The sequence below is a fragment of the Macaca thibetana genome, chromosome 4, assembly GCF_024542745.1.
Source record: "Macaca thibetana thibetana isolate TM-01 chromosome 4, ASM2454274v1, whole genome shotgun sequence".
NCBI lineage: Eukaryota > Metazoa > Chordata > Mammalia > Primates > Cercopithecidae > Macaca > Macaca thibetana.
This window is the reverse complement of record NC_065581.1, coordinates 80,296,484-80,322,888: the sequence shown is the minus strand read 5'-3', so window position 1 is coordinate 80,322,888 and position 26,405 is coordinate 80,296,484. Positions and strand designations below refer to the sequence as shown.

The 26,405-nt window shown below is 43.0% G+C and overlaps 1 protein-coding gene across 12 annotated transcripts in view; it reads right to left on the bottom strand.

The window, feature by feature from the left end:
* The window catches only part of DOP1A (DOP1 leucine zipper like protein A), a 108,720-nt gene that overhangs the window by 3,894 nt on the left and 78,421 nt on the right, over nucleotides 1–26,405 (bottom strand). For 11 of the 12 annotated variants that reach the window (XM_050788087.1, XM_050788091.1, XM_050788090.1 and 8 more), the window contains 15 exons: nucleotides 25,425–25,550; nucleotides 21,919–22,053; nucleotides 20,285–20,340; nucleotides 18,760–18,864; nucleotides 15,927–15,993; nucleotides 15,561–15,705; nucleotides 15,213–15,292; nucleotides 13,984–14,093; nucleotides 13,559–13,708; nucleotides 13,355–13,416; nucleotides 11,504–11,656; nucleotides 10,309–10,445; nucleotides 8,973–9,028; nucleotides 4,606–4,770; nucleotides 1,643–1,772 (listed from right to left, as the gene is read on the bottom strand). In XM_050788087.1, the coding sequence (XP_050644044.1) occupies nucleotides 1,643–1,772; nucleotides 4,606–4,770; nucleotides 8,973–9,028; nucleotides 10,309–10,445; nucleotides 11,504–11,656; nucleotides 13,355–13,416; nucleotides 13,559–13,708; nucleotides 13,984–14,093; nucleotides 15,213–15,292; nucleotides 15,561–15,705; nucleotides 15,927–15,993; nucleotides 18,760–18,864; nucleotides 20,285–20,340; nucleotides 21,919–22,053; nucleotides 25,425–25,550 (1,677 nt within the window). The other variant, XM_050788098.1, reaches the window with a different exon arrangement.

Below are 26,405 nucleotides of genomic sequence, written 5' to 3'. Positions count from 1 at the left end.
GAAGATGCCTTTCAATCAAAATAGTTTTTTTATTCTGTGGGACAAATTTTGGGCAAAAGACTGTCATATTTATTATTTAAAGGAGGGGGGTCTTATAAAAATTCTCATTACTAATGAAATGCAGGCATAACAGAAAAGGACATGTGCCTGGGGTCATATTTGCTTCTGGATTTGTCATGATTACTTGCCCAAACTCTGAGATATCAAAGTGAAAAGTACCGAAGTCCTATCCTGAACTCAGGACCCAGCTTACATCCTCATCTCTGTCCTTTTATTAAGCTCCTACAGAAGCAACTAGGAATTTAAGTTGAGTTTCTCATGTAAATTCCTTCCAGCAAAATCTCTTTAATCACTTTCTTCATTCCATTTCTGTAGTTAACGGAATTCAGTTTAAGAGCTGCTGCCTGATTAGGAGGACTCCAGAAGACTGGAAAATTTCTGAGCACTCAAAGCACACACTGCATACTAGATCTCACCAAATAACCTAGCTGACTCCCAAATTGTACAATTTGATTTTGAAATTTGTTGAATGTAAAAGAAAATTTGACAAAAGCTTAATAACAAAGGCCCAATGGCGAGCATACCAGTTTCACTGCTGGTAGGTTCTTGGGCAAAGATCTGTAATAAATTAGCATGATGCATACTGAAAGATAAAAAGTATATAAGACACAATATTTTACACATTTTATTTTCCTACACTTTTTAATGGTATAATATGTTTTAAGTAAATTCCCACTTTTCCCCTTAAATAATTTCTCTAAGAAGATGCTTTATATTAATGAGTCAGAGCCAGTTTAATTTTGAGCACTGTTTTAAAAACTGCAGGTTGGGGGGGTCTGGCAATCTGTACTTAGCATCATCACCGTGAACTACAAAAAGGAAAATATCTCACATGTTAAGGGCAAGAACTGTTTTGTGAAACTTTAGATTCGGTTATATAGCTGTATTCGATCAGGATAAGGAATGCATTTCTGAATGTAGGTTATAATCAGAAAGTGAAAAATACTTAGAAAATGAATTTTAGCATATATATTTTATTTCATATAGATAAACAGAATGAATGCTAATGATTATTTCCTTTATTCTGACCGAGGTTCTAGCTCGATTTCAATGAAATCTGACTCATATTTTACAAATTTAAAATGTATAATCTTCTTACCCATTGATTATTTCTGTTGAAACAACTCTGACACGTTCTAAAAATCCCTTTTGTATTGCATTTTTCTCAATAAACTCATACTTTTGTTTCTCATCATGGCGTTAAGATGAACATTATATTACATTATCAAGTTTTTGACATGAAGACTGTTCAGGACTACAGTCTTAAGTACTCACATGTATGGTTCCAAGGTTTCTCTTTTTTGAGGGGAAAATATTTTAAGGTAGATGCTATTAATGTACAAAAGCCTTTTTCTTCTCTTCAAAAATAAGAATAACCGCGTATTCCTTTAAAATACTGCAGTATGTTTTCTAATGTCTGGAAATATGAGGCTTACAGACATTAATTCTTAAAACCAGGGACTTGTTTTCAAAATAGCTCAACTTGATAACGTTCTCAGTTTCCCAGGAAGTATTTAATAAATACCTCACTAATGCAACATGTAGTGATGTAAAACAAAACAATCACAAAAGAATGCGATACCTTTGCTCTTTTCCGAAGAAGTTTTGCTAGTCGTACCACGTAAGGTTTAAATTCTCGTTGATGTATACCCTGCCTTCTGACTTCCAAACCTGAATCATCTGAGGCTTCTGGAATAAAGGCCCATCGGTACCTATGTATAGAATAATGACATCAGCATCAGTAAGACAGACTTTGTGCCATCTAAGATTAGGTGGCATAATGCAGTAGAAAGATCATGACCCCACTGCTTATAAAAATTCAAATGCCAGATGTGCCACTTGTAGCCTTGTCACTTTGGGTATGTTTCTTAACCTCTCTGAGCCTTCATCAGTAAATAAAGATACTACTACCTCATAAGGTTGTAAGGAATAAATACGAAACTTGTAGTCATCATTACTTTTTTCATGAGCACAAAGCAAGTACTCAACAAATGTTTGTTTCCTTATTAGCGAATAGGCAAAAGGTTCTTAAAAGGAACATGTTTTCATTTAGCTTATCTCTGTACTGTAACATAACAGTGTGGCAAAGACTTGATTTTTCAACATATTTTTCAACTAGGTCAAATGTTCCCTAGTTGCACAGTAAAGGAATAAAAAACTGAACGAATTTAAGAAAAGTAGGGCTTTCTTTGCACTTCTCTTGAATTTTTATAATTTTGTCTTTCATAAGTAATATCTGACCATGGGAAAAATTCAAACCGTATAAATGGGCATACCAAAGAAAGGTAGTCTCCCCTCCCTGCATAGGATCCATCAATGTTGTCAGCTTCGTAAGTCCTTCCCTAGAGTTTATGCCCAAAAGAGTACATATTCACACAACCCTCTCCTTTAAAAAAACATGATCGCTGCCTGTTTTGATTTAATTATACATGTAGGATATATATATTTGATATTAATTTCGTATCTTGGAGGTAATTCTGCATCATATAAAACTTCATTCTTTTTAACAGCAACATAGTAGTACACCAAAGCCAATGTCCTAGATTGTCCAATTTCTTGCACTTACAAAGTACCACGATGGATACCCTTATGTAATGCTTATTTATTTTTGTGCACATCTGAGAATATAGAGGCAGGATAAATCCTCGGATGTAGCAGAATTATAGGCTTAAAGAGAATATATATTTTAAATTTTGGTAAATATAACCTCTGAACAATTGGACAATATCAGTGTATACTTCCAACAAGAATAAGAATGCTTCTGTTACTAAAAGTAAAAGGAAAGCAACTTTCAGATCTTTACCATTCTGATAGTTATCCATAATTTTAATTGGAAACTCAGAAGAACAACTGAGCAGCTTTTCCTATGTTTAGAAACCATCCTATAAATTATTAACTGTGTTGCTCATTGGCCCATTTTTCTACCAGATTATTTTTATATATTACGCATTTTAGACTTTTGTCATATACACTGAAAATATCTTTTGCCAATTCATTGCTATCTCTCAAACTTTATAGTTACATGGATACTTTTAAATTTATATATAGGAAACTTATGAAATACTTTGAACTTTCCAAATATGGATCATGGTAAGATATTACTCTTTCAAGATAATTATGAAAATCTTCACATTTTCTACTTTAAAGATTTTTATTTTTAGAAAGATACAAGGTTTTAAAAAAACTAATTAATATAATGGCATGTTTCCTTCCCTTTTGTAGTAACATCTTGACAAGTAAAGAGGATAAACTTATTTTGGTTCTTGTCATGGAAGATAAAGAGTCAGTATCATGAGCATACTATTTAATGTCCCTCCAAAAGCACCTGAGAATAGTTATCACTTTTGTGAAGGTAAGTGTCTTGGTTAATATTGGCCACTTTCCTACAATTCTGTTTAGTATTCTTTTCTGGAATTCCTTAGGAGTAACATCTGTGTAACAGATACCCAACAACTGAAATTCATCAAAAAGTAGATATATATGGTTTTCAAGTAGAAGAGAAAATTAAAGGAACTAGAATGACTCTAAAAAAGTAATCTCTAGTTCTTACCATTAAATTTAATGAAAAGTAAGCTTGTAAAATAGCAAATTTTGGAGCATGTCCAAATAAAAAATAGAAAAAGCTCAGTAGCATACTCTTTATCCTATTATTTCCATTCCAGAAGAAAAATAAGACACAGTATTATAAATTAATACGTATTTGATCTCGTGGATAAATTCTCATACTACCTTAACTACATTTTGATAATGTTACATAGATTGCCCATTATTTTTAAAATTTATATATGGAAAACCATAATAAATATTTTTGCCACTTAAGGCATTGTGAGCATTAACTTTTATCAACTTTTCCCCTCTTTCTTTCAGTTCAATTCATTATCATCTAAGATAAAACTGCCTCCTTCATTCTAGTCTTGCCCATCTCCAGTCCATTCTCCACACTACATAGCCAAAATAAGCGTTCTAAAATTCAAGCCTAATAACATCACTTCTTTCCTTAGCTGTTCAAGTTCTCTAACACAGCTTACAAGGTCTTACATGGTTTAGTCCCTTTCCAGCTTCTTCTCAATATTCTGCTCCAGCAATACTGATCTCTCCACACTTCAGACGTATCACGTCTGCAGCTGCCTCTATCTTCCTTCACTCTCCCAGCTGTCATTCTTCACCACCTCAGGTTAAGACTCCCCTGAGGGCCTTCTCTGACCTTCAGAGCTAGTAGGGATCTCTGCTATGTGGCCTCAGTGTGTCTTGTACATGAGCTACCATAGTATCAGTATGTCTCCTTCCCTGGACTTGAAGCATGTGAGTTATGTACCCCATTGTCTCACATCTGGAGGTACTCAATCTGTTGACTGAATAGTCTGTTAATATATACACATTGACCATTTACTTCCAATAACTGTGCTGTGCCAAAATAATTACATTTTAGTAAAAATTATGAATACTTCAACTTACACAAAAATCTTTTTAATTAGTCATAGATGTCAGTGACCAAAGCAAATGCACTTTCAAAAATATCCATTTAATATCCTTGCTTTTACTTACATCTGAAACTGAGGAAGGTTTTCAGAGGGTAATGCGAGAGCCAAATCCAAAAATTTGCAAGCAGAGAGATAGAGGTTTAACCACCGCTGGCTGTTATATGAAGTAGAGAAGCCATTACCTCCTGTGTACGTTGTCTCCAGACCAGCCACAGAGGGCCCTGAAGTCCTGTAAGCAGGAGACAGACTGTCAGCAGCTGGACCCATTTACTCACAGGAATTCCTAGAAAGATCTAAAAGTGCCAGCTAATATTTTTCATAATCATCCTGAGATAAATGTGCCAGTAATTGCTAAGCAAGGTCATGATGAAATGTCACCATTTTCAAATCAAAAATTTACTTTTCTTCTTTAAGAATGTAAAAACAGTACATAGACTGGGTGCAGTGGCTTATGCCTGTAATCCCAGCATTTTGGGATGCCAAGGCGGGTGGAACGTTTTGAGCCGAGGAGTTTGAGACCAGCCTGGGCAACATGATGAAACCCTGTCTCTACAAAAAATACAAAAAACAAACAAACAGAACAAAAACCAAAAAAAAAAAAAAAAAAACCCTAGCCAGGCATGGTGGCACACACCTGTGGTCTCAGCTGCTCGGGAGGCTGAGGTGGGAGAATCACCTCAGCCTGGGAGGTCAAGGCTGCAATGAGCCAGGATCACACCACTGCATTCCAGCCTGGGTGAAAAGAGTGAGGCCCTGTCTAAAAAAAAAGTAGTACATACCTTGTATTACATTCAAGAAATATAAAAACTGTAAAAGCAAGAAACTTCTTTACTCAGTTTCTGCAAAGATGAGAAAGTTCTCTATAATAATAAACAGTTATTAGTACAGGAGATCCTTTTTATAAATCTACTACTGAAGAAGAAAATATATTCAAGAAACTTGGTCTTAAAGGAACTTTTCAATCTACAAATTTGTGTAAATAAAAAATTATATTTAGTCATACATTAATAAACTGCCTCTATTAAAAAGAGTAAAAGTACATTAAATTGGGACCATCTGGAAGATCTGCACATATGGATAGCCTGGTTCCAGGTTACCTACCATAACAGAGTTGGCTATATATTGCAATATTTCAGAGACCAGATCTGACTTACCAAAACCAGCCTGGCTCATGCAGCTGAAACAATACTGTACTGCTTTAAATTAAATTTGTGTCTAGAGGCCCAAGGCAATGAATGCTGATGGCTTAGGGGGGGGGGGGGGGGGGGGGGGGGGGGGGGGGGGGGGGGGGGGGGGGGGGGGGGGGGGGGGGGGGGGGGGGGGGGGGGGGGGGGGGGGGGGGGGGGGGGGGGGGGGGGGGGGGGGGGGGGGGGGGGGGGGGGGGGGGGGGGGGGGGGGGGGGGGGGGGGGGGGGGGGGGGGGGGGGGGGGGGGGGGGGGGGGGGGGGGGGGGGGGGGGGGGGGGGGGGGGGGGGGGGGGGGGGGGGGGGGGGGGGGGGGGGGGGGGGGGGGGGGGGGGGGGGGGGGGGGGGGGGGGGGGGGGGGGGGGGGGGGGGGGGGGGGGGGGGGGGGGGGGGGGGGGGGGGGGGGGGGGGGGGGGGGGGGGGGGGGGGGGGGGGGGGGGGGGGGGGGGGGGGGGGGGGGGGGGGGGGGGGGGGGGGGGGGGGGGGGGGGGGGGGGGGGGGGGGGGGGGGGGGGGGGGGGGGGGGGGGGGGGGGGGGGGGGGGGGGGGGGGGGGGGGGGGGGGGGGGGGGGGGGGGGGGGGGGGGGGGGGGGGGGGGGGGGGGGGGGGGGGGGGGGGGGGGGGGGGGGGGGGGGGGGGGGGGGGGGGGGGGGGGGGGGGGGGGGGGGGGGGGGGGGGGGGGGGGGGGGGGGGGGGGGGGGGGGGGGGGGGGGGGGGGGGGGGGGGGGGGGGGGGGGGGGGGGGGGGGGGGGGGGGGGGGGGGGGGGGGGGGGGGGGGGGGGGGGGGGGGGGGGGGGGGGGGGGGGGGGGGGGGGGGGGGGGGGGGGGGGGGGGGGGGGGGGGGGGGGGGGGGGGGGGGGGGGGGGGGGGGGGGGGGGGGGGGGGGGGGGGGGGGGGGGGGGGGGGGGGGGGGGGGGGGGGGGGGGGGGGGGGGGGGGGGGGGGGGGGGGGGGGGGGGGGGGGGGGGGGGGGGGGGGGGGGGGGGGGGGGGGGGGGGGGGGGGGGGGGGGGGGGGGGGGGGGGGGGGGGGGGGGGGGGGGGGGGGGGGGGGGGGGGGGGGGGGGGGGGGGGGGGGGGGGGGGGGGGGGGGGGGGGGGGGGGGGGGGGGGGGGGGGGGGGGGGGGGGGGGGGGGGGGGGGGGGGGGGGGGGGGGGGGGGGGGGGGGGGGGGGGGGGGGGGGGGGGGGGGGGGGGGGGGGGGGGGGGGGGGGGGGGGGGGGGGGGGGGGGGGGGGGGGGGGGGGGGGGGGGGGGGGGGGGGGGGGGGGGGGGGGGGGGGGGGGGGGGGGGGGGGGGGGGGGGGGGGGGGGGGGGGGGGGGGGGGGGGGGGGGGGGGGGGGGGGGGGGGGGGGGGGGGGGGGGGGGGGGGGGGGGGGGGGGGGGGGGGGGGGGGGGGGGGGGGGGGGGGGGGGGGGGGGGGGGGGGGGGGGGGGGGGGGGGGGGGGGGGGGGGGGGGGGGGGGGGGGGGGGGGGGGGGGGGGGGGGGGGGGGGGGGGGGGGGGGGGGGGGGGGGGGGGGGGGGGGGGGGGGGGGGGGGGGGGGGGGGGGGGGGGGGGGGGGGGGGGGGGGGGGGGGGGGGGGGGGGGGGGGGGGGGGGGGGGGGGGGGGGGGGGGGGGGGGGGGGGGGGGGGGGGGGGGGGGGGGGGGGGGGGGGGGGGGGGGGGGGGGGGGGGGGGGGGGGGGGGGGGGGGGGGGGGGGGGGGGGGGGGGGGGGGGGGGGGGGGGGGGGGGGGGGGGGGGGGGGGGGGGGGGGGGGGGGGGGGGGGGGGGGGGGGGGGGGGGGGGGGGGGGGGGGGGGGGGGGGGGGGGGGGGGGGGGGGGGGGGGGGGGGGGGGGGGGGGGGGGGGGGGGGGGGGGGGGGGGGGGGGGGGGGGGGGGGGGGGGGGGGGGGGGGGGGGGGGGGGGGGGGGGGGGGGGGGGGGGGGGGGGGGGGGGGGGGGGGGGGGGGGGGGGGGGGGGGGGGGGGGGGGGGGGGGGGGGGGGGGGGGGGGGGGGGGGGGGGGGGGGGGGGGGGGGGGGGGGGGGGGGGGGGGGGGGGGGGGGGGGGGGGGGGGGGGGGGGGGGGGGGGGGGGGGGGGGGGGGGGGGGGGGGGGGGGGGGGGGGGGGGGGGGGGGGGGGGGGGGGGGGGGGGGGGGGGGGGGGGGGGGGGGGGGGGGGGGGGGGGGGGGGGGGGGGGGGGGGGGGGGGGGGGGGGGGGGGGGGGGGGGGGGGGGGGGGGGGGGGGGGGGGGGGGGGGGGGGGGGGGGGGGGGGGGGGGGGGGGGGGGGGGGGGGGGGGGGGGGGGGGGGGGGGGGGGGGGGGGGGGGGGGGGGGGGGGGGGGGGGGGGGGGGGGGGGGGGGGGGGGGGGGGGGGGGGGGGGGGGGGGGGGGGGGGGGGGGGGGGGGGGGGGGGGGGGGGGGGGGGGGGGGGGGGGGGGGGGGGGGGGGGGGGGGGGGGGGGGGGGGGGGGGGGGGGGGGGGGGGGGGGGGGGGGGGGGGGGGGGGGGGGGGGGGGGGGGGGGGGGGGGGGGGGGGGGGGGGGGGGGGGGGGGGGGGGGGGGGGGGGGGGGGGGGGGGGGGGGGGGGGGGGGGGGGGGGGGGGGGGGGGGGGGGGGGGGGGGGGGGGGGGGGGGGGGGGGGGGGGGGGGGGGGGGGGGGGGGGGGGGGGGGGGGGGGGGGGGGGGGGGGGGGGGGGGGGGGGGGGGGGGGGGGGGGGGGGGGGGGGGGGGGGGGGGGGGGGGGGGGGGGGGGGGGGGGGGGGGGGGGGGGGGGGGGGGGGGGGGGGGGGGGGGGGGGGGGGGGGGGGAGGGGGGGGGGGGGGGGGGGGGGGGGGGGGGGGGGGGGGGGGGGGGGGGGGGGGGGGGGGGGGGGGGGGGGGGGGGGGGGGGGGGGGGGGGGGGGGGGGGGGGGGGGGGGGGGGGGGGGGGGGGGGGGGGGGGGGGGGGGGGGGGGGGGGGGGGGGGGGGGGGGGGGGGGGGGGGGGGGGGGGGGGGGGGGGGGGGGGGGGGGGGGGGGGGGGGGGGGGGGGGGGGGGGGGGGGGGGGGGGGGGGGGGGGGGGGGGGGGGGGGGGGGGGGGGGGGGGGGGGGGGGTTCAATCTAAAGTGCTTAAGGAATAAGTGAAATTACATTATATCCAAATGTAATCAATTACATAATAATAAATAAGTATTCAAAAAAATACTATCTATATTATCCTAGATGCTGAGTAATATTCTGAATAATTTTAGGATATTAAAAAATGGACAAGAATATATTTAAATTACATATTACCGTGAAATATCTTCATCAGCAGTGAGTTCCTGCTCCATCAGTAAAAATACTTGTACCTGAAAATGGTGAAATAAGTGAAATAAATGTTAAATGTTTAAACTGGATATTTAATCCTTTCAAGTTATCTTTAAGTTGTATTTTCATTAACACAAAAATTTTAGAATACGTTTTCAGAATCTTTTAAGTTATAGTTAGTTTCTGAAGGTAAAACTGCAAATTTAGCCACATAGAGCTAAATCTTGGTGAAATTGCTTGCTAATCATTTGGTGAAATCCAGTGAGATGAAGGCGAGCTTTTGTTTTTAGTGATTATGGAACAGAGTTACAGTTATTAAAAAAGGAAAAATAGGCCAGGTGTGGTGGCTCATGCCTGTAACCCCAGCACTTTGGGAGGCTGTGGTGGGCAGATCACAAGGTCAGGAGATCGAGACCATCCTGGCTAACACTCTGAAACCCCATCTCTACTAAAAATACAAAACAAAATTAGCTGGGCATGGTGGCAGGCACCTGTAGTCCCACCTACTTGGGAGGCTGAGGCAGGAGAATGGCCTGAACCCAGGAGGCGGAGCTTGCAGTGACCTGAGATCGTGCCACTGCACTCCAGCCTGGGCGACACAGCGAGACTCCATCTCAAAAAAAAAAAAAAAAGGAAAAATAAAAGAAATATTAAAGCAATTATATTTGCAGGGAAACTATAAAGCTAGATTTTCACAGAGATAGATTCCTTTTCCTTTCTTTACCCATTCCTCTTTCCTAACTCCCCAAATCATTCTGAGGAGGATGAGGATGAGAATGACTGGGTATGGTTTGAGGAGGGGAACAGAAGGGTATAGGTGGGACCTGAGAAGGTTTTACTGTTTGATAGGTTACAAAATCTCTGTGAAAGTCTCTCTGAAGCAAGTTTAACTGGGGTAGGTGCTGCACTTCAAGAGTGAGTATATGTAATATGTCAGAGCAGTTAAATCCAGCTCGGCCATCTCGATCACTAGAGGTATTGCTACAGCTATTGTAAATAGGTCCAGCTGCTATTGTCAGGATGGTAGGCCTTGACAGAGTTAAAAATGTAGTGTAGTACAGACTAAACACTAAACCAGATCCAAGAAAGTAATCATTCACAAGGAGCTGGCCATCCATCTGTGTTGCCTATTTGTAAATTTAAGCTGTACGGAAATGGAATCTGACTTGTTTTACTATTTTCAACTGTAAAAAAGTATCAGTAACTGGTTTAACTACAGCTCAATTCTCTGCCAATATTTGTTGTGTCTAGTAAGCACATGGAAACTAATCACTGTTTTATCATTTAGATTTATAACCTGACTGAATTAAAATTAACTCACAAGTTCTGTAATCATGGTAGGCCAGAGTGAGGTAAGATGTTGGGGAGACATTCTTAAAAGTAATACTCTGAAAAACAGGAACACTTGAGAATGGAGAGTTGGCACCTGTGGCAAACGGAGACTCTCGACCAATCTCTCTGAAAGAAATGCAGAGCATTTTCAGTAACTAAATAATCTTTATCACATAAAACTTTCTATATCATCTGGTCCAGTACTCTCAAACTATCTGTAGTAAAGGATAAACTTAAACAAAATTCCAAACTGTTGGAGATATTTTCATAAAATAATGAATAAGAAAACTCCAATTAAACAAAGATACATAGAATACAAATGTCATTTTCTTATTAAGCAGATTCTGTCAAATAGCAAATCAAAGTTTAAAATGTTTACTCTAAATTTTTGTACTTATGGATGGGATAACAGACTGGTTACTGGTCCATGGACCATACTTTCAGTAGCACTGATCTAGTCAACTTAAACAAAAAAAAAAAATTATAGGGACAAATAGTGTACATTTTGTATATCTGAAATTAGGAATCATTTGTCTTCTGGGAGAAAAGAAAATTCTCCCTAGAGAGTGACAACTATCATGTTCCCAAGTTGGCTCCTGAGGCTAGAGGCTTTAGAGTACGCTGACTCGAGCAGCAAATAATTCTGTTCTGGATAAATCCCCATTGTGGAGCTATTTGGTGGTATAGGGTGATGATGTGTGTACTGATAACCTTCTGGACACAGAAGGTCACGAAACCCGCTTAATGAAGTTACCAAAAATATTACATAATCCCCCTTGCAGTTCCCAAATTACAGATCTCCAGGTGTTACTTCTAGCCACAATTTCCTGGCTTTACCTTGTATTTTGGTCTTCTCAGAGTACACAAATTCTTCTCGACAAGGAGAACATGCTAACATGCCTGCCTACAGCAAAATCATCTTATACCTCATCTTCAAACATGAATTCCTAAGAAATTTGAACTAAACAATAAAATAGAGACCACATTTAGGCAAGTCCTACAACTCAGTGATGATTTCTTTTAGATGCTGGCATTGTTAATTTTCGTTGTTTCAGTAGAAAAATTTCTAATTCCCAATTGATCTACACTTGATATATTTTACCCCAACTTAGAATTTAGAGAAGTATTTTCTAAGGAACCAAAATCCTATAGTTAGAGAAGATAAAGGGTTTTTCATTTTTTACCTTGTATATCTGGAAGATATTTCTGGTACTGGTCAATTTCACTGCTAAAAATAGCAAATGCTAATCTTTTAAGAAGCATGGCTCTCTGTTCTAGCTCCACATCACGGTTTGCAAAGAGATTAAGTGAACTGCTTTGAGCCACTGCTACGCGTGCTGAAAAAGCAAGTGAAAGAGACTGTGACACTGTCATTTGAAGAAAGATTATTCTGTTGTTTTAAAAAATAGCTATATGCTCTATGACATCCAAAACTGAGAGGAGCTTGGGGTACAAAACTTGATGCCCCTCTCTGGGGCAGACAGGCTGGCAAACAGATCCAGCATACGTAAGCCAGAGTACCAAAATGGTAGGAGTTTTGATGGAGAGGGGAAAATTTAGAACTGTAGGTTTTAGAAGGTAAAACCACTAATAATACCATTTATATAAAACCCTGAGGAAACCCTTTAATATTTGAGGCCATCTGCTTAAATCCTTCTTGTTACTTTAAAAATACTTTCTGGTATAGCCTTGCCTATGTACCTCTCCTTCCTCAAGTCATTACTCACCCTCGACTCATTCTGCTGTAGCCACATTGTCTTGTTTGTCATTCCCTCAATGCACCAAGTGTGCTTGCATCCCAAGACTTTTGCAATTTATTTGTATTTTTCTTCGAGATGGTATCTTGCTCTGTCACCCAGGCTGAAGTGCAGTGGGCACAATCATGGCTCACTGCAGCCTCAACCATCTGGGCTCAAGCAATCCTCCTGCCTCCTGCGTAGCTGAGACTACAGGTACATACCACATTTGGCCAATTAAAATTTTTGTTTTGTAGAGCTGGGGTCTTGCTATTTTGTCCAGGTTGGTCTCAAACTCCTGGCCTCAAAAAATTCTACTGCCTTGGCCTGTCAAAGTGCTAGGATTACAGGTGTGAGCCACTGCGCCCAGCCAACCTTTGTGATTTTTGTTCCCTATTCCTGGAATATTTTGACCCTAGGCCTTCTCATGGTTGGCTTCTTTAGTTTCACCTTGTATATGAGCTGTTTAGCTGTTATTTAAAATCCATCACACATTGCCCTATTTTATTTCCTTCACAACTTTTAAAATTTGATTAAGGTTAGTGCAATGAGGGGCCCACTGTTGTCTTTTAATAAACATTTGTTGAATGGATTAATCTGAACCTTAAAACAATCCTATGAAGATAAAACAGATATTCTGCCCTTTTTCCAAATGAGAAAACTGTAGCTTTGGCTAAAGAATTTGTTAAAAAATACTACAGAATCATACAATGTCACTGCTATTTAAGTTTGATAACTTTCAAACGTTTTTTAAAACTCTTTTCTTCAGATGAAATTCTAAATAGAATCCTAAACTATAAAACCAATCAAGATAAGAGTAGAAAGAGGGGATGTGGGGTGATTCTGCCCTTCTTGGCACCTTTCTTCCTTCAGATGAAATAAACAGAGCCCCAGATATTTAAAGTGACTTGTCTGATAAGGTGGATTCAACTGCCTGCCTTTTTCACTTCACCATCTGTCAGTTTCTCATTCACTGAATAATTATTTATTGAGTGCTATTATGTGCTGGGTATGATGCTGTGTGATGAGGAAATAATTAGACATGGCCCCTTCCTTCCAATAGTAGCTGCAAAAGGACAAATAGTTTTACTTATTATTTATCACTTAAGTTGTAAATTTTAAGATTATATTCCCATAGCATATAGAAAGTAGTGTGCTTTCTCTAGAGCATATATCCCCACCGACCCTTGACAAAGAGCTCATTCAGTAGTCTCCTAGTCTCCAGAAAAGAGTAAAAGTAAACAGAAAGAAGGAATCATGTACAGGAAAGAACTTGGATTGTCATCCCATAATACTCACTCATCAAATCTCTAAATGTTGTTTTATCATGTGTCATCAGATTGTCCATAATTGCTCTCCAACTGAAAGAGATAAGGATTACATGTAATTAAGATTATGTTGTTACTGTTAAAGAACAGTATTCTAACTTTCCAGGGGAGTAGCTGATGTTAACAGACTGTGAGGTGCATTATCATACTGAATACAAACGAGAGGACAACTTACTGATTAACACAAGAGGCATCCATCTGAAAGAAACTGGGATCCATAAAGAGGTCAAAAGCTTCTTTTTTCCAAGCTCTCCGTGTGTACTGATACCCACTAAGACTGCTGAGCAGCTGGACACAAGCTCGATAACTAGGGGCATTATGTGCACTACAAGGAAGAAAAACCATCTTAACCTATATGTCCTAACTTTAAACATCCTATCAAGTTATACATAAATGTTCACATTTGCCTAAGACAGTGACATGAAGATATGAAATAAAAAGCACCATAAGAAAATTATTATATGCATTTTTAAAAAATAATTATAATTCAAGGTAAAAATGTCATTTTGTAATAATTCTAGAAATGGCAATAAGGGAACAGAACTTGTTTCTAGCAGGCGATGAAATTAATTTAAAAAACTATTTAAATAATAATAGTACCTGTGATTTCTGAGGTAGGGCACAACATAATGCATAATATTTACAAGTAAAGGAATAACCCGCTCCTTTTCATCACTATAGAAAACCATATCCAAAAGATGAGCCAAAACCTATAAAAACAAAAAATGAAGAGTAACATATGAGGTGAAACTGATGTCATCCCAAGGTACTGATTTTCAGTTTGTTAGAAAACCTAGACTACTTAAAATTAGAAAAATCTAAAATTAAATCTTCCTGAATCATTTTTATGTTAATAAGTTTTTCCACCATCTGGTTTTTTGTACATTGTTACTATAGGATAAAATATGGGCAAATCTTGCCATTTCCAACTGAGATAGGGAAGTACAAAAAAGAAAAGAGTTCAAGAACCTTCTGTGACAGTGAGTAAACAGTGAATTTAGTACTAGAAACTACAGTATTCTTTTATCCCTAACAGCTAAAATGTAGTTCAGAAAAAAAAACCAAACAATTTAACTGGACTGTTCAAATTCCAAAACTGTCAATTAACAGATATTTGGCCATAGTCCTATTGTTCGGATCTTGTAAAGGTCACTATCCACATCTGCAAAGAGGAAACAAAATGGCACGTGTATAATAGGATATAAAAAAGAGCCTGTCAGACAATGTACATAGAAATGTTTGGTAAATTGTAAAATACATTATAGTGGCAGGCTTTAGATCACCTTCACTTCTCCCCATGCTGGGCGCGGTGGCTCATGCCTGTAACCTCAGCACTTTGGGAAGCTGAGGTGGGCAGATTACCTGAGGTCAGGAGTTCTAGACCAGCCTGGCCAACTTGGTGAAACCCTGTCTCTCCTAAAAATACAAAAATTAGCTGGGTGTGGTGGTGCACACCCGTAGTCTCAACTACTTAGGAGGCTGAGGGAGGAGAATAGCTTGAGCCTGGGAGGCAGAGGTTGCAGTGAGCCGAGATCACACCACTTGACTCCAGCCTGGGCAACAAGAGTGAAACTTCATCTCAAAAAAAAAAAAAAAAAAAAAAAAAGGACATGGAGAAGGGGAGCAATATCTAAATTTATCACTAACGTTTGGCAAACTAATCCAAATACATAAAAGGCCAAAACTTTGTATTTGTTAATTCTATATAGTGATTTCTAGAAGCACAAAATAGTTTCTCAAATTATAAATTTCTCTATAAAAATTACTTGCTAATTTTTAATAATGAAACAGTCTACTTGAGAGTTCATGTGAAAAAGCTTAATATTTACCTCAGAGAGTAATGTCAATGCATGGACACTATATACAGAAGGAGTTATGTTTGCGGTTTCCATTGCAGGTGATAACATATCTATAAATAAGAGAAAATTAAAGATATGGCTAGTTCCCACTGAAAACAAAGTTTATATGTGTATATGTGTGTGTATGTGTGTGTATATACACGTATATATGTGTGTGTATATACACGTATATATGTATGTGTATATATAATTCCCACTGAAAAAAAGTTATTTGTTATACACGAGAAAAGGGATAAATTTGTGGTACTTATAGTGCTAGGCAAAATGATTTCTTAGTAAATATATGCCTGCTTACAGATAATAAACCTAAATGAATACCTTCAACATCAGATTCCAAATTGGTTCCATCTACCATTATTTTGGGAGAAGGCTTAACTTCAAGATTTCGTCGCAGCCACGTTGTTTGTTCCAGAGAAGAACCAGCAATTACACCAATTGCATCCACTATTTTGTGAGTTACATCCTAAAAAAATAAGAACTACATATGTACACACGTGCACACTAGTTATGAACTTCTGTAGTTTATATTTCTGATCATAGATATTTTACAATAGACATTACTGATTCCCATAGAATGTTCAGAGTTGAAAGAAACTTCAGTTTATCTTATTTGACTCTCTCATTTTCAAATTGAGTGCACTGAGAAACACTTTTGACAACAGCTCTTAACTCAGACTGCCTTACCTGAAGGTCTCTTTGGTCTTTCTTATTTTCCAAACTAGGGTTTTTCATAATAAACTCATTCAGAACCCTAAAAGGGACAAAGAGAAAACAGAAACGGGAAATATCAGTCTAAAAGAAACTAATGTGATCTAATTTCTCACCATGAGTTAAGTGGCTTAATGCTCTTGATTTCCATTTTAAATATTTAATATATGTATATATCCTATGACTCAACTGAAATTCATAAACATATTCATTAAAAGACACTGTATAAGGATGCTCAAAGCAGTATTATTTGTAAGAGCCCCAAAGTGGAAGGAACCCAAATGTCCAGCAAGGGCAGAAAAGATAAATTGTGGAATGTGGCCAGGCATGGTGGTGCATGCCTGTAGTTCCAGCTACTTGGTAGGCTAAGGCAGGATAATTGCTTGAGGCCAAGGCTGCAGTGTGCTATGATCATGCTGTGAATAACCACTGCACTCTGGCCTGGGAAACCTGGCAAGATGGCAAGATCCCATATCAAAGAAAAAACAAATTGCAGAATGCTCAAACACTAAACAACAATGAAAATAAATTACAGATATTATAATTACATGAATGAATCTCATAAACATTATGTTGAACAAAAGAAGCCAGACACAAAATATTTATATATACTTATAGTTCAAAAACAAGGCGAAATCCATCTTTGGTGTTAGACTAGTGGTTACATTTGGGGAAAGAAAATAATAGTAACTGGGAGAGGTGCAGAGGGACATACGGTGTTTTGTTTCTTAATTTAAGTTTGTAATGATATAGTGGTATGCCTGCTTTTTACAAACTTTGCATTTGTAGAGTTGTATACTATTTGTATATTTTTCGATATGTGTTTTATATATAAACAGAAAAGTTTAAAAAATCCTAAATTGTAACCTAGAAACGATTTCTTACCATAACACATTAAAAATAGTCCATGAAAAAAAAAATTTCCATTTTCATTATTTGCTAAGAGTCTACTCAATATTCACTCTGACATGATTTTTTAAAAGATAAAATATATGCACAATTACTTCCAAACTAATATGTAAAATGAAACTAAAGAGCAACCTTCATCAACTTCTATTTTTTAATTAGGTAATTTTAGAGGATCAGTACAATGGTTGGCAAAAAGGTAAACTGACAAATTTTAAAAGGAAATTGAGTTTCTAGTATAACTGAAAATGTTCAACTTCCAACTTTTAGTTTTAACATTCAGAATATGCACATGTTGAAAAAGAAGAGGATCCTTCATTCTGAAAGGAAGAAAAGGCATGTGAGGAAACAGTAAAATATTGGAGGGGAACAGCTACAGATCATAACAAATGAACTTAATTTTTTGATGAAATTAGCCAGCAGGGTTATTTGGTGATGATTCCAACAACTGTACATACATTCCCTCTCTGAACCTTATGACAACTCCTGTGTAGCTGGGACTACAGGCACGTGTGACCATGCCTGGCTAATTTTTAAATGTTTTGTAGAGACAGGGTCTCCCTATGTTGCCTAGGCTGGTCTCGAACTCCCAGGCTCAAGCAATCCTCTTGCTTCAGCATCCCAAAGTGCTGGAATTGCAGGCATGAGCCACCGCACGTGGCTTCTTTCTTTCTTTTCATGATCAAATATCCTCAAAGAGGAATCAACACTTACTTTCCCACACTAAGCATTTGCTGTTAACACATCTGTGCTTCTACCTCTACAAACCCTCTCTCCTAAATCATCAGATCATTGGTGATTAGATAATCAGGATGCCTGTCCAGATTGTCAACAAACATAGCCTTTTATTATTCCTCACCTTCCTTAACCTCTCTGAAGGTGTTAACCATGCCCTCTTAACCTCCCTTTGGTTCTGGAACAATTAAATGCCTGGTTTTCTTCTAACTTTTTGATACTTCCCTTTCTATCTCCTTTGCTGCCCTCTTCTCCTTCTTCATCCTGTTCTTTCAATCCCATCAATAGTTGAAACCATCCCCACACTTCCCACTTGAAACAGAATTCCTAGTCTAGCCTCTTTCCCCTCTGATCTAGCCTACTACTAACATGCCAATCGTGTCTCTCCTCAAAAACCTGCAACCTCTCCCACTCCCTTTCAAGACCATATTCTTTAAAATAAAATTCAAGATCCTGCCCCATCTAGCTCCCATCTCCCTTTTTCACCCAGCCTTATTTTCCACTATACCACTGCTTGTGCCCTGCTCTATTACCAAACCAGACAATGTACTTTGCCCCAGAATACCCTTCCCCTTCCTGTTTCACAAAGAAGGCTTTCTGTGCCCACCACCTCTATCCACTTATCAGGTATTTACTGGGGACCTATTAGGAATCAAGAATAATGGCAAGCAAAAAACTGAGACTGTCTATGACATCCCAGTACTTGCAGTCATGGGTGACTAACATTTATCAAATAATCATATAAATCATTAAGATAAAGCAGGAAACTCCAAGACACAGAGAGAAAAATTTTCCCAGCCTGTTTAGGTTTGGGGCCCAGCTCAGGTGTCCCTCCTCTATGAAGTTCCCCTTCAGCCATGCTACATCACCCCCTCCCCTTTCCATCCCACACTCTCCACCACCACAGAACAGCTACTGTTGTAACAGTTTTATGTTAGTGTACTTACATTTTGTATATGTATAAACATAGACTGTTTCGTCCTCTCACCCTGCCTCCCACTTTCTTTTTCTTAAACAGGCCTTATATATCTAGTTTTGCATCTCAAGAATACTATGAGAAGGTAGAGAGATCACTGTCACCTAAAACATCTGTTATGAATTCTTGGCAACTAGGACAATTAACATTATCCTTTTATTTGAAATAATATATTTAAGTGAAATTGCTTACCCAAGTATAAGAAACTGCCCTGGAGCTGGAAGACTCAGTTGTATAGAGTCTTTCAGAAGTATCAACAGTGACGCCCAGCTATCCACTAAATTGGGCACTGGAATTCTGCAAGATAATACAGTTTACACAAAAGCCACAATAAACTATGGTTTTCTAATAGTTTGTGGAACATTCTCTAAATTTTTATAGACAATGATAGAACAAAATTCCTAAAAACTTCATTTTTACTAACATTAATTAGTAAACCAACACAGTTAAAATATCAATGCAATTTCTTCTTTTTTTTTTAAATAGAGATGGAATTTCACCATGTTGCCCAGGCTGGTCTCAAACTCCTGGGATCAAGCTTTAGTGTTGGGATTACGGGCGTGAACCACTGCATCTGGCCCCAGTGCAATTTTTCTTTTTCTTTTTTTTTTTGAGATGGAATCTTGCTCTGTTGCCCAGGCTGGAGTGCAGTGGCGTGATCTCAGCTCACTGCAGCCTCCACCTCCCCAGTTCAAGCAATTCGCTCCTGCCTCAGCCTCCTGAGTAGCTGGGACCACAGGCGTGCACCGCCACGCCCAGCTAATTTTTGTATTTTTAGTAGAGACGGGGTTTCACCATGTTGGCCAGTATGGTCTTGATCTCCTGACTTTGTGATCCGTCCGCCTCGGCCTCCCAAAGTGCTGGGATTACAGGCGAGAGCCAATACGCCTAGCCTGCAGTTTCTTAATCTAGACATTTTTCTGTTGAAATCCCATTTGTCACATGGGATCTCAAAAGTAAAATACGACTGCAGTAATTCTCAGTTTAACTACTGATATCACAGTCACCCACTCCCTAGCCTCGTCTCTCCATTTCCCTCTTAGTTCTTTTTCCTTCACCTTTTAAGTCTCTACCTCATGTTATGGAAGGCTGTCAACTGAACATTAGTCTTTGACCTGTAAAACTAATGAAGACTATCTTTGTTTCAGTCTGACCTTAACCCTAACACTTCTCTGTATGTAAGTTCAGATTTTAGGTAGTCCTTGCTCTAGGTCACAACCAGTTTAAATACACTCAGTAGCCTGACCTTATAATGCTAGTCATAGAATACAAATGGAGGCTGAGTTTGGTGAATAAAATGGAATTATAAAGGAGGATGAAGAGTCAGGTTCTTGAGTAAGAAGTTATAAAACTCAAATCATAACTTCTGTTCACAGGTCAGTTAAATGCAAAATGCAAAATAAGATATTTCATGTAATCATTCCTAACATTAAAAAAGCAGAATGAATTACTGTATGTTCACCTATACCAAAATAATGGATTCAGTTGCAATATGCATAGTTTCGAATAGGTTCAGCTTTTCATTTATGTTTAAATGATTTTATCACAATTCAGTGTTTTACTATCTAGGAATCGTCAATATCCTTAGGTCTTTAGGTTTGTAGGATATACATGGCTGAGTCATTAAGATACTCATTACTTGTGTTAATATATCCATAAGTAATGTTTCTCTGTTTCTAGCAACATAGTAAGGAGAGATCAATATCAGTAATCTTACCTTTGAATATAAGCATAGAAAAACTGAAGCATGCAGACTTCCAAAGAAAGATGTTTCTATAAATAAAAGAAATCAATTTTATAGTGAAGAATGCTGCCTTTTCTTTTTCATTGTTGCAACTTTGTATCTTACTGCCAATTTTTAATTAAAAAAATTAAAAGAACAAAATAATAAATTTTTCATTAATGAGCCATGCAGCTCTCTTCCACTTAGTAGGAAAAATTCATAACACAAGAGCTATTTTAAAAGTTGAAAATAGATGGAAGGAATGGAAAGACTGTCAATTTTTCCTTCCATATATCAGAAGTTGACAGTCCACCACTCACTTTTAAATGATTCATGTACTCTGTAAGTATCAACACTATTTTAGGTAGCTTATGCTTGGTGCTATTAGAATTGAGATTTTTAATGAAATGCGTATTTAAGTCTTATTACACATATCTGTTCAGTTAGTATAGTTCAAATTTGTGATCAATTCCTAAGAGCTTTAAATATAGCCACTAAATTAAAGATAGTGTTGAGTGTAATATATAATAAAAATAAAACACCTGCCCTTGGAAATTAATGAGAGGCCGGAGAATGATATTGATGACCACTGACGTTTATCAATTTGTGCTTTTTTAGTCCCAACTATTTCCTTGAAGGTTTCCCGTTTTACCACACAAAGAAAAATCAAGTGTCTAACAGATTCAGAACTTAATAAGGGGACACAGATTGGTGGCACAGGATGGTGTATTGGCTCTAATTTGTTTTCATATCCCTCATGTGTAGCTCAATGTCTGGCACAAATAGGTACTCTAAAAACAAACTAAAAATCCTATGACAAATGCCCCAGTTTTTATTAAAAGCTTAATAAGGACACTGACTATTCACACACATCGTACTCCCTTTGGAAACTCAAGATAAAAGGAAAACATAATTCAACATTTTCAGATATATGTCATAATTCTTTAAAGGATATGATTAGGTCTATTTTGGCTTGGCTCAAAGTCTAATGTTTGTAGCTGGTAAATACTTTCTGAGAAAATATGACCTCTTGGTATTGCTTGAACAAAGAGCAGAAAAAATAGAAAAGTCCGTAATATTCCTAATTTGTAGACTTTTATTTTTGCCTGGAGACAAAGCAATGTGTGTGCAGAGACTATGTCATTCATAGTGTGGCCCTTGCATAGCACAGTATTACACATGGTCAAGAAATGACATTGACTAGAACTAAGGTTACAGCAAAATTTGGGGAGTTCACAGAGTTAAGAGATTCATTCAGAAAAGAAAGCAATAAGGAAGCTGTGAAAAATGGCAACAACTGAGAGAAGCAAATCTTGAGCTCTGGCTTATGTTCTTTAAGTGACCAGAAAAATCTCCCCTGAGAATTTAGTCACATGGTCCCTGACTGCCTTTGAGGAACATATGAAGAGATGAGCAGTTAACTGCTCTTCACTGACTACTGAATAATCAGAATAGCAAGTCACTACAAATATTGATAATTGTTTTGATTGAAGCAGTGTGAGGGCCACATGCAGCCATCTCTGCAATCTGTACTATATTGAAAGGACATTATTGTACAAAAAAAAATCTTACCAGCATAACTTCTGAAACAGAATTGTAAACACATGTGAAGAAGAGTTTTTTCTTACCTTGTCCTTGGCTATGGCTGGTGGCTGCTTTAAAACTTCTTTTACAGTCTGGATAACAGTTTCTGCTCTCATGACACTGATTGAACGAACCAATTCCACTAATAAAAGCTGTTCTTCACTGGCTGCAGGAATGACCTAGGTAATAAATCATTGTATTTATGTATGTATGTGTGTATATAAGTCTTTTAGGGGAAGTTACAGAATTAAGAGAGTATTTTATGACTTCTTCTTTTTTTAGATTTTATAGAGATGAGGTCTTGCTATTTTGCTCAGCCTTGTCTCAAACTCCTGTGCTCAAAGTGATCCTGGTGCCTTGGCCCCCCAAAGTGCTAGGATTACAGGCATGAGCCACCGCACACAGCCCTGGCCTCTATTTAAGTCCCTTTATTAAAGACCTCTTCAAGTCCCTTGACTACTTTAGGCAAATTTTACTTTTTTTTTTTTATATATATATATATATTTTGTTTTTTGAGATGGGGTTTTGCTCTGTCTCCAAGGCTGGCGTGCAGTGGCTCAATTACAGTTTACTGCAGCCTCAACCTCATAGGTTTAAGCGATCCTCTTGCTTCAGCCTCCTGAGTAGCTGAGACCACAGGCATGCCACTATGCCCAGATAATTTTTTAATTTTTTGTGGAGACAGGGTCTCTCTATGTTGCTCAGGGTCAAAATTTATTTTTTTCTAATCAATACATGTTCATCACCTCAAAAAATAAAACAGAATAAGCTTTATTAAAAAAAAAATGGTATTGTCCTATATCTCTTCCCATGCCCCAAAGCAACCATGCTGAACTCCTTAAGTTCTTTTCCATTTTGTCTAAATAACATACAGTACTATTTTTCCTATTTCCTGATTTTCTTTTACACATTATCTATTCATTATTTTGGAAGACAAAGATGTAGCTCTCTCCTACACTTTTCTACCTATCCTGCCAACACTGTTGTACCGTATTTTTATTTAAATCCATATCTAATGTTCACATGATTATTTGTGGTTGCACTGTGTATTGTACTAGCATTGTATTTGTTTTATGGTACAACTTTTTGTTTTTCCTGGAGCTAATTGCTTTGTTTGCTTCATTTTCTCTGCACCTATTAAAAATTCATCCCTAAATACTTCAACTGTAAATCTCTAATTACATATTCAAATACTTCAGGTAATTAATTTGTATCTTTTCCTCCCTCTCTTTTTTCCTTGAGACATTTCTGTTAGATGTCTTTTTATTCTACCCTGGGTTGATACTCTCTAGGTTTGCTACACAGTGTCATCTTGATATGTCTCCTGTTACCATTATCTCAGAGATTCCCCTTGCTGTCTCTTTTGTGTTGGAACCCCTGTTTCTTGGATCTCCCGTCTTCTTCATTCTTGGTTTATTCCTCCTCTGGTGGACTTATATCTTCCAGTAGCCGCGAAAAAGTGAACTGATAGCAATTTTCCTTGCTGTTGTTGTTGTTGTTGTTGAGACATTGCATAGCTGAAAATGTTCTGAGTGACAGTTTGGCTGGAGATAGAATTACGGATTGAAACTACCTTCCCATCAAAATTCCCAGTGTTGCTGTTAACAAATCTCATCTTTATTCTTTTGAATGTGACCAGTATTCTTTCTTCAGAAGATTTTAGGATCTCTTCTTTATCTCCAGTGTTCTGAAATTACATGCTAATCTTTGTGCAGATCTCTTTTCACAGTGCTACGCACAATCTGGAAACGTATTTATTTCATTCCTGAGGAATTTTATTGTATTATTTCTTTGTATTTTTCTCCTCTTGTTTTTAAATTCTGCAGAAAGATACTGGGTCTCTAGTATCACTTCTCTAATATTCTTATCTCTTTTCTCCTGTTTTCCATATCTTTAAATTTGTATTCCATTTCTGGTATTTATCCACTTTCTGTTCCAACCCTCCTAAAAATATTGCTTTGTTTCTGCTGTAGAATTTTTAATATCCATGAAAAATTTTAATTTTTGGAATGGTCTTTCCTATACTCTCCCTTTCTACCTCATGGTCTCACCCACTGAAGGACATTATTATTATTTACATTTTCTTCTGTTATCTGCATTGTTTGACTTTTAAAAATCTAGCTGTTTCAGTCTGTCTATCACATTAGAGACTTTATGTGACTGATAATCCTTGGCTCTCTATTTAAATATGAGGAATAATAATATAGCTAATATTTACACAGTGATTATTAAGTGCTAGGTATTGCTCTATGTGAATTACATAATATCAGCTATAATATACCTGATAATCCTCCTGCCTCAGCCTCATGAGTATCTAGGTCTACAGGCACATGCCACCACACTTCACTATTTTTATATTTTGTAGAGACAGGGTCTCATGAGGTCTTGAATTCTTGGCCTCAAGCAATCCTCCCACCTTGGTCTCCCAAAGTGCTAGGACTGTAGCTATGAGCCACTGTGCCTGGCCTCAACATGCCATGTTAAATCAAGTGTTCTTTACTGCTTCTAAGTAGTACAGGATTTAAATTTTCAATGTGAGTGCTATCTACTACTGAATCTTCACATGCAAATAATGTAATATGGTGTGAATGTTTATTTTGATTACTTTAAAAATGTAAAAGCACAAAAATAAATCAGGAATTGTTAGGTGGAAAAAAATCATATTTTTTATATAAATATAAGTTATACAATAGCCTTACTATTCTAATGTACCGTGATTTGTTTTCAATATAGAGCATTTCTCTTGAGCTTTGAAACTCAGAAAGCAACAAAATTCACATACATAACTCAGCTAAGACCAACGGCAAAGTGAGACCTCATCTCTATGAAAAAAAGTAGAAAAAAAAATTTGTAAATTATATTTAGAAACAAGAACTCTTTGAATTATCATATCATAATAAACTACAGTCAAGATGAAAATTTTTCTCCATATCCTTGCTTTGGACCCTAAATGACTAGCACTTAAAGAATATACTGTACCATATTACCATTTCTATTTAGTTTTAATATCATACTAATTTCCTTTCATTTCCACATAATATCTTTTATATTTGACCTCAAATTTTATTTTTATCTTTATTTACTTATTTGAGACAGGGTCTCACTTTGTTGCCCAGGCTGGAGTGCAGTGGCGTGATCTTGGCTCACCACAACTTCCGCCTTCTGGGTTTAAGCGATTCTCCTGCCTCAGCCTCCCAAGTAGCTGGGACTTACAGGCGTGTGCCACCATGCCCAGCTAATTTTTGTATTTTTAGTAGAGATGGGGTTTCACTGTGTTGGCCAGGCTGGTCTGGATCTCCTGACCTCATGATCTGCCTGCCTCAGCCTCCCAAAGTGCTGGGATTACAGGTGTGAGCCACTGCACCTAGCCTTGACCTCAAATTTTAATCAATACTTAAAGAAATTAAGGCAACAATTTATCTAAACCTGTCAACAAACTTTTGCTTTACACTCCAATCTACCCCAGCACCACTGCAATATATGGAGAAGTGAAAATTAGCATGTACTCACCAAATGCAAAACAAAAAGTGCCAAATGTCTAAATACATACCTTGGTCCTGGTGGTGGTTTTATTCTGTCTTCTTTCATTCCACACAAATGCAATGGCAGCCATAAAGTGAACACCATGATTCATTGAAATGGGGCCCAACAATTCAAGAATCTGTTGTCTCAAGTTCTAAAACAGTTTGAAGCAAATGAAAGTGAAATTTAAAAAAAAAGAAAACATTTACAACTAGACTGCATTTTTGGTTTCTTTGAAATAATATAGTACTTACAGGTTTTACTATATAAATAACACTAGAGGAAACTTTAATAACATTAAGGGCTACAACATGACTATAATTCTGAAAGAAAAACAAATCCTATAAAATGACCGCTACCAATCAGCCAAATACAAGTCTATTCACTGTGAAAAGATACTAGAAAAACACAACACATATAAAATTCGACTTAGCAGGTTTGACATAGAGTCCTTTAAAAAAAGGTGAGGGATTCTATAATTATAAAACAACTTCTGTTTTATTTAAGTAAAACAAAACATAAAAAGTATAGCTTAATCCAAGCATCAAAACTTAGATCAAATGTTCTAATGGTTCCCACCCTTATCCTTCTCCCAATTCCCTATGTGTTCCCTTGGATCCCAGATCCAGGTGGTCTGGTCTAGGAGTAAAATTAGGTTATTGAAGGATATCAATTTGACAACTTGACATGGCACAGCATTTGGAAAATATCAAGCAAGGAAGAAAAAAATTAAAAATCAATAATTAATCCCATCATCCTGAGATAATTACTGATAAAATGCAAACTTTATTCCTTTTTCTACAGATAACATTTTTTATATAACTGAAAATACGGTATTTGTTCAATTATGTAACATCCCCAGTTTCACTGAGCTTTTGAGCCCTTCTCCATCCAATAAGAATTCTTCAAAACCATGAATATTAGTGGCTTTGTAATGAAACACTGAAAGGATAATTTAAACATTCCCTAATTCATTGTTTAGGATCTCTCTTTTTTCTGCCATTAAATA